At 41.4% G+C, this 11,399-nt stretch overlaps 1 protein-coding gene across 5 annotated transcripts in view; it reads left to right on the top strand.

Moving 5' to 3' along the window:
• LOC132824964 (serine/threonine-protein kinase WNK1-like) overlaps positions 1-11,399 on the top strand; it is a 160,277-nt gene that overhangs the window by 124,393 nt on the left and 24,485 nt on the right. For all 5 annotated transcript variants that reach the window (XM_060839885.1, XM_060839887.1, XM_060839886.1 and 2 more), the window contains 2 exons: positions 5,485-5,580; positions 11,316-11,388. In XM_060839885.1, the coding sequence (XP_060695868.1) occupies positions 5,485-5,580; positions 11,316-11,388 (169 nt within the window). The remainder of the gene's footprint in view (positions 1-5,484; positions 5,581-11,315; positions 11,389-11,399) is intronic.

Raw genomic sequence — 11,399 nt, 5'->3', positions numbered from 1 at the left:
GAAGCACCATAAATTGTCAACATGCATAAAACTATGCAGCACAAACCACTGGATGCACAAAGCATAGTTTTTTTTCCCCTCGGCTTTTCTCTTTTTGAACTACATTGTTTCTGTATCCTTTTCTTTATTAAATTTGAAGTGCTCACTCTTGAATTCATCTTTTATGTTCCTGCCCACATGATCCCTGAAATCTTCCAAATGTATCGTCCACTGATCATGTAATTTTTGGGTACTAGAGGCAAGTGTGCAACTAATCACACTCTTGGGCAATTCTTTGGTCTATGTTAATGGAATTATTTTTAATTTCTGTAAGGAACATATGTTTGGCTAAAGCCCTAGGCACCAATCTATTTTCCTTGCACTGACCTATGTCTCTCAAATTGACTGAAATAATTCATACAATCATTATGCGTTACAAGTGGGGACTCCAGTGTGTTTCTTCTATGTAGAGGGCGTCATCAACTGAAAGGACTGGGCTTTGGAGCTGGACCAGCAGCAAGTATCACTGCACTGCATCCATGAGACTATGTGGAGACTATGATGCTGGAATTGGTCACACTGCAGCTCAAGGGTTTGCAAACATAGAAGGACAGTAGAGAAGGGCCAGAGAAGTCATGCTGGAGTCCTCTCGCTTTCCAACCAGTATTCCGTTATGAATACTAGTGAAGGTGACGGTTCTGCAGCTTAATGCCCCAGCCAAATGCATGTCTTAGCTGTACAGTGAGGGGGGGATGCTTTTTTAGGAAAGCAATAGTAACAGGAGAATTCTACAATTTAGTGAACTAGACAGGTGTTTTTGCAACTGTAGTAGACTTGATTTCTGGTTGGCATGTTGTCTCCATGATGCCTCAATTAGTGTGTCACTATGCAGTTGTAGAGTGTTCAGGGGGACAATACATCCAGAGATTGTGGTCCGCAATTGATACCAACACCATAGAGAGTTCTTGCAGACAGATTTTAGGAAGCTAACAGAGAAAAACACGTCTGCAAAGGTATTGACTGCTGGATTACTTCAATGGTCAGAGTGGGTGGGTGGGTTGGGGGTGAAGGGGTTGAAGAGGAGGAGTAGGAGGAGAAGAAGATGGAGAGGGAAGGGCAGTGACTGGGAATTCAATTACCCTCACTGCAGGGCCTTCCACACTTGAACTCAGCTGTTGCTACCAAACACACTGAGAGAGAATGACAGTCAGGCATTATTATTCTGATCTCTGACCTTCTGTTGCCTGTATTAGGTGCCATTTTGAATATCAGATACTGCAAAGTCTCATGGCAAACATGGCCAAGGAAAACTCCTACTGATCACCACCTCTTCTCCATCACTGTAAAAGACCAACAGTGTATTTCCAATCCAGGTCCTCCTTTGGAAAAGTTCACCGTATCAATTAAATGAAATATCTCTGAAACTATTGTGTGCATATGTGCCTGGGTGTATTCTGAATTTAAAAAAAATCAACCCAACTATTTTATCATTGACATAGAGAGCAAATCTTGTCCACATTCCACTGTTTGAGAAATTGTGTTCTGGAACATGCAATTTTAAAAGTTAGGTACTTGTTTTGACTGATGCAGACTTGATAAGCCAAAAAGACTACTTCTCTGCTGTAGACCTCCTCTATCTATGACTTTTTGACTCTTTGACAACTTCTTGGTCCTGGTCCCCAGATGGGAACATTGAGTGACTTTTTAAAAAAAATTCATCCGTGGGATGAGGGCATCACTGGCTAGGCCAGCGTTTGTTGCCAATCTCTAGTTGCCCAGAGGGCAATTAAGAGTCAACACATTGAAAGTTTGCAGTCACATGTAGGCCAGACCAGGTAAGGATGGCACTTTCCTTTCTTAAAGGGTGTTAGTGAACTAGATGTGTTTTTCTGACAATTCATGGTTTTCATAGTCATCATCAGACTTTTAATTCCAGATTTTTATTGAATTCTAATTCCACTATCTGCCATAGCAGAATTCAACATCTCCTTCCTATTGGAAAGATGTTGTGAAACTGGAAAGGGTTCAGAAAAGATTAACAAGGATGTTGCCAGGGTTGGAGGATTTGAACTATAGGGAGAGGCTGGAACAGGCTGGGTCTGTTTTCCCTGGAGCGTCGGAGGTTGAAAGGTGACCTTATAGAGGTTTACAAAATTGAGGGGCATGGATCGGGTAAATAGGCAGAGTTTTTTTCCTGGGGTTGGGGAGTCCAGAGCTAGAAGGCATAGGTTTAGGGTGAGAGGGGAAAGATATGAAAGTGACCTAAGGGGCAACTTTTTCAGAGTGTGGTACGTGTAAGGAATGAGTCGCCAGAGGAAGTGGTGGAGGCTGGTACAATTGCAACATTTAAGAGGCATTTGGATGGGTATTTGAATAGGAAGAGTTTAGAGAGATATGGGCCGGGCGCTGGCAGGTGGGACTAGATTGGGTTGGGATATCTGTTCGGCATGGACGGGTTGGACCGAAGGGTCTGTTTCCATGCTGTACATCTGAGTTTATAACATGACTTGGGTTTCTGGATTAACGCTCCAGCGACAATATCACTAGGCCATTGCCTCCCCAACTGATACCCAATGATGTCAGCAGCTTGGCTTGATGATTAGTGGGCTAGAATGTGCATGTGCACGTTTGGTTTGAAGTTGATATCAGGAGCTAATGTTAAATGAGGTAGAGTTAAATTGTGCAGGGATGGGAATTGGAATGTAGCATTGGAAAGGAGAAATAAGGTGCCACCAGAGTATGAAAATGAGTATTATCATGCAGTTAGACTAATTTGGGTTACATCGTGTGGTAACATTGGTGAACAGCAGGTGCCAATATCCACGAGGCATTATGATGTGGCAATAACACCAACTTAGCTTTTAAACAAGTGTTGCAAATTATGTTATGATATGCAGTGCTCAGGAAAAATAGTGTGGGAATGAAGATTAGTACTGGAGCAGTGACACTTGATTTAACAAGTATGTTATTGTGGTGGAGGGAAAATAGATGTCTTACAATTCTTAATGATACGTTCTTGACAGATAAGAGAGTCGAGGTTTATGAGGTACTGGAAGGATAGTGGAATTGAGACCCCAGCCTAATCAGTCATAATCTTCTTGAAAGGTGGAGCAGCCCCACAGGGCCAAATGGCTTCCTCTTGCTCTGAAGTGCTTGGTTTCTGTGTTCTACTGAAGAACCGAATTTATAGAAGTACATAAATAATACACTATGGGTATACTATTACTTCACCAACTAGTGCAAATTTTCAGGAAAATTAGAGAGGTGCAAGAACTGTAGAATAATATGGATTTTAATTATCCCAATAAAGGCTGAGAGTTCAAACTGTCTCTTACTCTGTAGTCTGAGTCTCCAGTTTCCTCGTTTACCAATTTATTCAAGCATACGGAAGCAGGATTGCAAGATTCTACTATGGCATGCGAATTCCACAATCAGTTACACTTGATTACAGTTATACTTTTTCAGTCAGCCTAGGTCTTTTATATTAATCTAATGACTGATTGACAGTTTAGATTACGCAGTTAGTTTGTTACACTGACAACATTCTGACAATATCATTTGTTTCACTAACTCTGCAGAAAAAGCTACTGGTTGCACTTGGTTCTAGTAGCATGGTTTATACTGTTTTTCAACTTCTGCCCTTTCAATAGTTTAGCTGTTTGAGAGGAAGAAAATTTACTGAAGTATTTTGTTAGCAAATAAATCTCTGACCCACTGAGGCAGGAGACTTTGGCCCTTGTTCTGAAGAATGAGGTTTTCAAATAGATTTAAGGGAGCAGTTAGGGTATAGTGGTGATAGGTTTATAACATTTACATTATCAGATGAAATGCTACATTTTTGTTTTTGTAAAAGAATTTAAGGGATTATCTAGTCCTATTAGTTTAACTTTGGTTTGAAATAAATAGTGATTTGAACAAATAAGGATTCATTGACAGTAAGTTAGCATGAATGTGAAGGAAAATTGTTTAATTTGCTAGATTTATTTTGTTACTGTAGAGCTTGTTGAACAGAAGGTTGATGTCTACTTGAACCTCCCAAACGTGTTTAATGTGTCACATGACAGTCATGTCTACAAAGTTGAAGTCCAAGGGACAGTGGCAGCATGGGTCAAAAATTGGCTAAGTGACAGGAAATAGAGCAGTTGTGAGCAGAGTTTTGGATTGAAGAAGTAGTCATCTCTCAGTTGAACTAGCACCACTTTACTTAATATATAAATTAATGACTAAAGTTGGCTGCCCAAGGTACAATTTCAAAAGTTGTGAATGTCACAAAACTTGGAAGTATTATGAAGTGTGAAGGTAATAGATATAGATTCCCTGGAGAGGAAGACAGGTGTAGACAGGCTGGTGAAGTGGGTTCATACATGGCAGTGACAATTTAATGCAGCATAGTGTGATGAGATGCATTTTGGTAGGAAGAATGAGGAGAGGCATGTAAGTTAATGGCTATAGTTCTAAAAGGAGTATGAAACAGAAACACTTGTTAGAAGTGTCAGGCAGAAGGTGGTTAATAATTCAGACAAGGTACTAGGTTTTCTATATCGAGGTATAGAACACAAAAGCAGGGTGGTTATGATGAACCTTTTGTGCTGTTGGTTTATGTGCAACTGGAGTATTGCATTTAGTTCTGGACATCATACCTTTGGAAAGATGTGAAGGCAAGTGCAGGAAATGTTTGAGAATGGCACCAGGAATGAGAACTTCACTTCATGTCTAGATTGGAGAAGCTGAATGACAAATGAAGCAAAACATTTTTTAAATGAGTGATGGTAAGGATCTGGACTTCATTACCTTTGTATGGAGTGGCGACTGATTGAATTGTGGCTTTCAAAAGGGAATTGATCAAACACCTGCATGGCTATGGCAAAAGGGTGGGGGATTTGGATGAGCTACTATGTTCTCGCAGTGCAGTGGCACAGACTTGATGGGCTAAAAGGCCTTTTTCTGTGCTGTAATCATTTTATAATTCAATAGTTAGCTCAAATGTTTGAATGAAATGTATCCGATAAGACATTGGAAAATGTGAGCCAGGTGCATCTGTTTTAGATTTTTCATGCTATTTGTTAAAAGGTTTTGTCCAAGGCCATAAATTACTGACCAAGTGGGTAAATAGGCCAATAGATAAGCTACTTCATTGGTTTCTGATGGCACTGAGCCTCCTGCTCAGAACTTCGTAGCTAGTCCAAGGAAATACCTCTTCTAGTCTGACCCCAACCTTTATAGAGGATGCCAAGTCAATGGTTTTGAACTTAAAATAATATAATTCAGGCATGAATCGATATTGACTGTTAAAACTAAGAATTCAGTGTATTTGATTTCCTATATTGGAGAATTTATTCAATGAACCCTGTTATAAGTTTGATTCAAAACTAAGGGGACGTTGAAACTCTAGCTGCAGTAACATTTTAGCTGAAATATCAATGAGTATTAGAAATGAACTCTTTTGTTTTGGTGCAGCATTAATTTGTGGACAACTAACTTATTAAAACTTCTACTGTCCTTCAGTCACAACAACCGTTAGACACTTTAGATGCCCAATTAAGACGTGCTCTCAGTCCAGAGACTGTGACAAATGCACCAGTTCCTGTCACATCGGTACAGGTGAGTTTTAATGTATTAAAGTACCACGTTTTCAAGTTTTCTAAAGTGTTTCAAGTTTATGATTTTGATTAAGGAAGTTTACTTAGTTTGAAGGTAAATTTTGGGTATTGTTTTAAATGTGAAAGGGCAGTGGTGTCAAACCTTTTTTGTCATCAGTTTCCAAAACTGCAAACAGTCAAATAAGTTGGAAAAGTTAGTCATAGAGATGTACAACATGGAAACAGACCCTTCGGTCCAACCTGTCCATACTGACCAGATATTCCAAGCCATTCTAGTCCCACCTGCCAGCAGCCGGCCTGTATTCCTCCAAACCCTTCCTATTCATATACCCATCCAAATGCCTCTTACATGTTGCAATTGTACCAGTCTCCACCACTTCCTCTGGCAGCTCATTCTATACATGTACCACCCTCTGTGAAAACGTTGCCCCTTATGTCTCTTTTATATCTTTCCCCCCTCACCTCAAACCTATGTCCTCTGGTGTTGTGGTTCTGTTCGCTGAGCTGGGAGTTTTTGTTGCAAACGTTTCGTCCCCTTTTCTAGGTGACATCCTCAGTGCTTGGGAGCCTCCTGTGAAGCGCTTCTGTCATGTTTCCTTCCGCATTTATAGTGGCTTTGTCTCTGCCGCTTCCGGTTGTCAGTTGCTGTCCGCTGCAGTGGCCGGTATATTGGGTTCAGGTCGATGAGTTTGTTGATGGAATCAGTGGATGAGTGCCATGCCTCTAGAAATTGCCTGGCTGTTCTCTGTTTGGCTTGCGCTATAATAGTAGTGTTGTCCCAATCGAATTAATGTTGTTTGTCGTCTGTGTGTGTGGCTCCTAAGGATAGCTGGTCGTGTCGTTTCGTGGCTAGTTGGTGTTCGTAGATGCGGGTTGTTAGCTGTCTTTCTGTTTGTCGTATGTGGTGTTTTGTGCAGTCCTTGTATGGGATTTTGTACACTACATTGGTTTTGCTCATGCTGGGTATCGGGTCCTTTGTCCTGGTGAGTTGTTGTCTGAGAGTGGCTGTTGATTTGTGTCCACTGCAACGGACAGCAACTGACAACCGGAAGTGGCAGAGACAAGCCACTATAAATGCTGAAGGAAACATGACAGAAATGCTTCACAGGAGGCTCCCAAGCCCTGAGGATGTCACCTAGAAAGGGGACGAAACGTTTGGAACAAAAACTCCCAGCTTGGTGAACAGAGCCACAACAACGAGCACCCGAGCTACAAATCTTCTCCCAAACTATGTCCTCTGGTTCTGGACTCCCTAACGCCAGGGAAAAGACTTTGCCTATTTGCCCTATCCATGACCCTCATAATTTTGTAAACCTCTAAGGTCACCCCTCAACCTCCGACACTCCAGTGAAAACAGCCCCATCCTGTTCAGCCTCTCCCTATAGCTCAAATCCTCCAACCCTGGCAACATCTTTGTAAATCTTTTCTGAACCCTTTCAAGTTTCACGATATCTTTCCGATATGAAGGAGATCAGAATTGCACACACTATTCCAACAGTGGCCTAACCAATGTCCTGTACAGCCGCAACATGACCTCCCAACTCCTGTACTCAATACTCTGACCAATAAAGGAAAGTATACCAAACGCTGCCTTCACTATACTATCTACCTGCGACTCCACTCTCAAGGAGCTATGAACCTACATTCTAAGGTCTCTTTGTTCAGCAACACTCCCTTGGACCTTACCATTAAGTGTATGAGTCCTGCTGAGATTTCCTTTCCCAAAATGCAGCACCTCACATTTATCCGAATTACACTCCATTTGCCACTTTTCGGCCCATTGGCACATCTGGTCAAGATCCTGTTGTAATCTGAGGTAACCCTCTTCGCTGTCCACTACACCTCCAATTTTGGTGTAATCTGCAAACTCACTAACTGTGCCTCTTATGCTTGCATCCAAATCATTTATGTAATTGACAAAAAGTGGAGGACCCAGCACAGATCCTTGTGGCACTCCACTGGTCACAGGCCTCTAGTCTGAAAAACAACCCTCCACCACCACCCTCTGTCTTCTACCTTTTGAGCCAGTTCTGTATCCAAATGGCTAGTTCTCCCTGTATTCCATGAGAACTAACCTTGCTAATCAGTTTCCCATGGGGAACCTTGTCGAACGCCTTACTGAAGTCCATATAGATCACATCTACTTCTCTGCCCTCATCAATCTTTGTTATTTCTTCAAAAAACTCAATCAAGTTTGTGAGACATGATTTCCCACTCATAAAGCCATGTTGACTATCCCTAATCAATCCTTGCCTTTCCAAATACATGTACATCCTGTCCCTCAGGATTCTCTCCAACAGCTTGCCCACCACTGACATCAGGCTAACTGGTCTATAGTTGCCTGGCTTATCCTTATCACCCTTGTTAAACAGTGACGCCACGTTAGCTAGCCTCCAATCTTCCGGCACCTCACCTGTGACTATCGATGATACCAATATCTCAATAAGAGGCCCAGCAATCACGTCTCTAGCTTCCCACAGTGTTCTAGAGTACACCTGATCAGATCCTGGGGATTTATCCACCTTTACCCATTGCAAGACGTCCAGCACTTCCTCTTCTGTAATATGGACATTTTGCAAGATGTCACCATCTATTTCCCTACAGTCTATATCTTCCATATCCTTTTTCACAGTAAATTCTGATGCAAAATAATCATTTAGTATCTCCCCCATTTTCTGCGGCTCCACACGAAGGCTTAATTGCTGATCTTTGAGGGGCCCTATTCTTTCCCTAGTTATCCTTTTGTCCTTAATGTATTTGTAAAAACTCTTTGGATTCTCCTTAAATGTATTTGCCAAAGCTATCTCATGTTCCCTTTTTTGCCCTCCTGATTTCCCCCTTAAGTATACTCCTACTTCTTTTGTATTCTTCTAAGGTTTCACTCTATCTTTACTGTACATACCTAATATATGCTTCCTTCTTTTTCTTAAAGCCTCAATTTCTTTAGTTATCCAGCATTCCCTATACCTACCAGCCTTTCCTTTCATCCTAACAGGAATATACTTTCTCTGGATTCTCGTTATCTCATTTCTGAAGGCTTCCCATTTTCCAGCAGTGCCTTTACCTGCGAACATCTGTCCCCAATCAATTTGAAAGTTCTTGCCTAATACCGTCAAAATTGGCCTTTCTCCAATTTAGAACTTCAACTTTTAGATCTGGTCTATCCTTTTCCATCGCTATTTTTAAATGTAATAGAATTATGGTCGCTGGCCCGAAAATGCTCCCCCACTGACACCTCAGTCACCTGCCCTACCTTATTTCCCAAGAGTAGGTCAAGTTTTGCATCTTCTCTAGTAGGTACATTCACATACTGAATCAGAAAATTGTCTTGTACACACTGAACAAATTCCTTTCCATTTAAACCCTTAACACTATGGTAGTTCCAGTCTATGTTTGGAACGTTAAAACCCCCTACCATAACCACCCTATTATTCTTACAGATAACTCCTTACAAGTTTGTTTCTCAATTTCCCTCTGACTATTAGGGGGGTCTATAATACAATCCCAATGAGGTGGTGATCCCTTTCTTATTTTACAGTTTCACCCAAATAACTTCCCTGGATGTATTTCCGGGAATAACCTCCCTCAGCACAGATGTAATGCTATCCCTTATCCACAAATGCCACTCCCCCTCCTCTTCCCTCACCTCCCTTTCTATATCCTTCCTGTAGCATTTTTATCCTGGAACATGAAGCTGCAAATCCTGCCCATCCCTGAGCCATGCCTCTGTAATTGCTATGATATCCCAGTCCCATGTTCCTAACCATGTCCTGAGTTCATCTGCCTTCCTTGTTATTCCCCTTGCATTGAAATAAATGCAGTTTAATTTATTAATCCTACGTTGTGCCTGCTTGCCCTGAATGTTTGACTCACTTCTGTACTCAACTATACCAGTCTCTGATTGATTTCTTTCCTCACTATCTCCCTGGGTCCCTCCTCCCTCCTCCATCCTCCCTCTGAATCCTTCTCCCAGTTGTGCATTCATCTGCTGTATCCTCCTATTCCTGCCCTCACTCGCTCGTAGCACCGGGAGTAATCCATTCTCAACTTTTTGCTTTCCTATGTTGTTGGTTCCAATGTGGATATTGACCTTTGGCTGGCCTTTCTTCCCCTTGTGAACGTTCTGCAACCTCTCTGAGACATCTTTGATCTTGGCACCAGGGAAGCAACACACCATTCTGCTTTTTTGCTGCTGGCCACAGAAACATCTGTCTGTACCTCTGACTAGAGAATCCCCTAACACCATTGATCTCTCAGACCCCGACGTACCCCTCATTGCATTAGAGTCAGTCTAAATACCAGAAACTTGGCTGTTCGTGCTACGTTCCCCTGAGAATCTACCAACCCCCTACATTTTCCAAAACAGTATACTTGTTTGCAATGTGTATATCCACAAAAGACTCGTGCACTAGCTGCTTTCCTCTCTTAACCTTTCCTGGAATTATACATGTGACTGTATCTGAGACATCCCCCCCCCCCCCCCCACATAATTGCCATCCATCTCACACTGTTGCTGTTGCAAATTCCTCATTGCTTCTAACTGTCTCTCCAACTGATGCATTCGATCTGATAAGATTCGCAGCCAACAGCATTTATGGCAGATATAATCTGCAGTAACCCTTTAACTTTCTTTAAACTCTCACATCTGACAATAAGTGCATATCACTCTATTAAAGTCTATTTTTGCTTCTCCTTGTTGAACATGTTCTCGTTAATGTCCAGTCAACTTTTTTTATTTTGAGAATATGTTCTAGGATGCAAGCATCACGGCAAAGTCTCCATTTTGTATTGCCCATCTCTGATCTTAAGTGGGACTGATACTGGATTTTACTCGGTACATGGAAAAGCTGTATGGCCAGGTTTTGTTCGCAATTGGAGTAATTTTGGCAGGCTCATGTTGGTCTGTGCTGAATATTGAAATGCTTCACAGATGACTGATACTGTGAAAATCTGAAGTGGTATAGTGTGGAGAGAAATTTCATACCAGTTATGCATTGTGTTGTGCTTGCACGTGATAGAAATAAAATTCTGATGGATATTGTAACTTCTGACTTTCGTATTTAAGTTAGTAAAGTGAGCATAACTGTCTTCAGTAGATCACCATAGGGGGCTTCCAAATGTGGTCTGCCTAGGTTCGCAAGCCGCTGACAGCTCACACTGGTGCCAGTCGACAACTGGACTGCTCCGGACCCACCATTGTCCCATCCCCACTCCGGTCCTGCCTTAGCCTGCTCTACCTCAGAATGCCAAGAGGGGAGAAATAAAAAGAAGAAAATAGAAAATAAACAGAAGGAATGGAGGAGCACTTCAGTTCTGAGAAATTAAAGGCTTTTCTGAAACACACACAATTTGGCAACTTAAACTAAAAATCTTCTACAATGTCAAGAAATGTTCTTAACTGAGAACATGATTCTTCTAAATGTTAAATTCTCCTGATCTGTTCCTTTGTCTTAAATAGTCGAAACATTTTATTAAAAAAATGATACAGGTATCCTGCACAGCACGTAACTGAATCATGTACTTTTTTAGATGTGATGTATTTGGGTCACTTTTCTAAATGACATCTTGACCTGAAGAAAACGTTATGATCACAGCACTCAAATTTAAAATCTAAATGCCTCTATTTTAAAACCCAAATTCCCAGTTGGGTGACTGTGTATGTTATACATCTTTAATGCGTATTCAAATGCTTTCACGTTTTCATTGAACTTGTACTTTCTTTTTCTTTTATCAAAGGGTATGATTCCAGTAAATGGGTCAGTTGTACCTCCTGGACAGAGCTATACAACACCTGGTCTGCCTGGTGAAGGTAAAGAATTT

The sequence above is a fragment of the Hemiscyllium ocellatum genome, chromosome 19 (genome assembly GCF_020745735.1).
Source record: "Hemiscyllium ocellatum isolate sHemOce1 chromosome 19, sHemOce1.pat.X.cur, whole genome shotgun sequence".
Taxonomy (NCBI): Eukaryota; Metazoa; Chordata; class Chondrichthyes; order Orectolobiformes; family Hemiscylliidae; genus Hemiscyllium; species Hemiscyllium ocellatum.
This window is presented reverse-complemented; position numbering and strand designations above follow the sequence as displayed.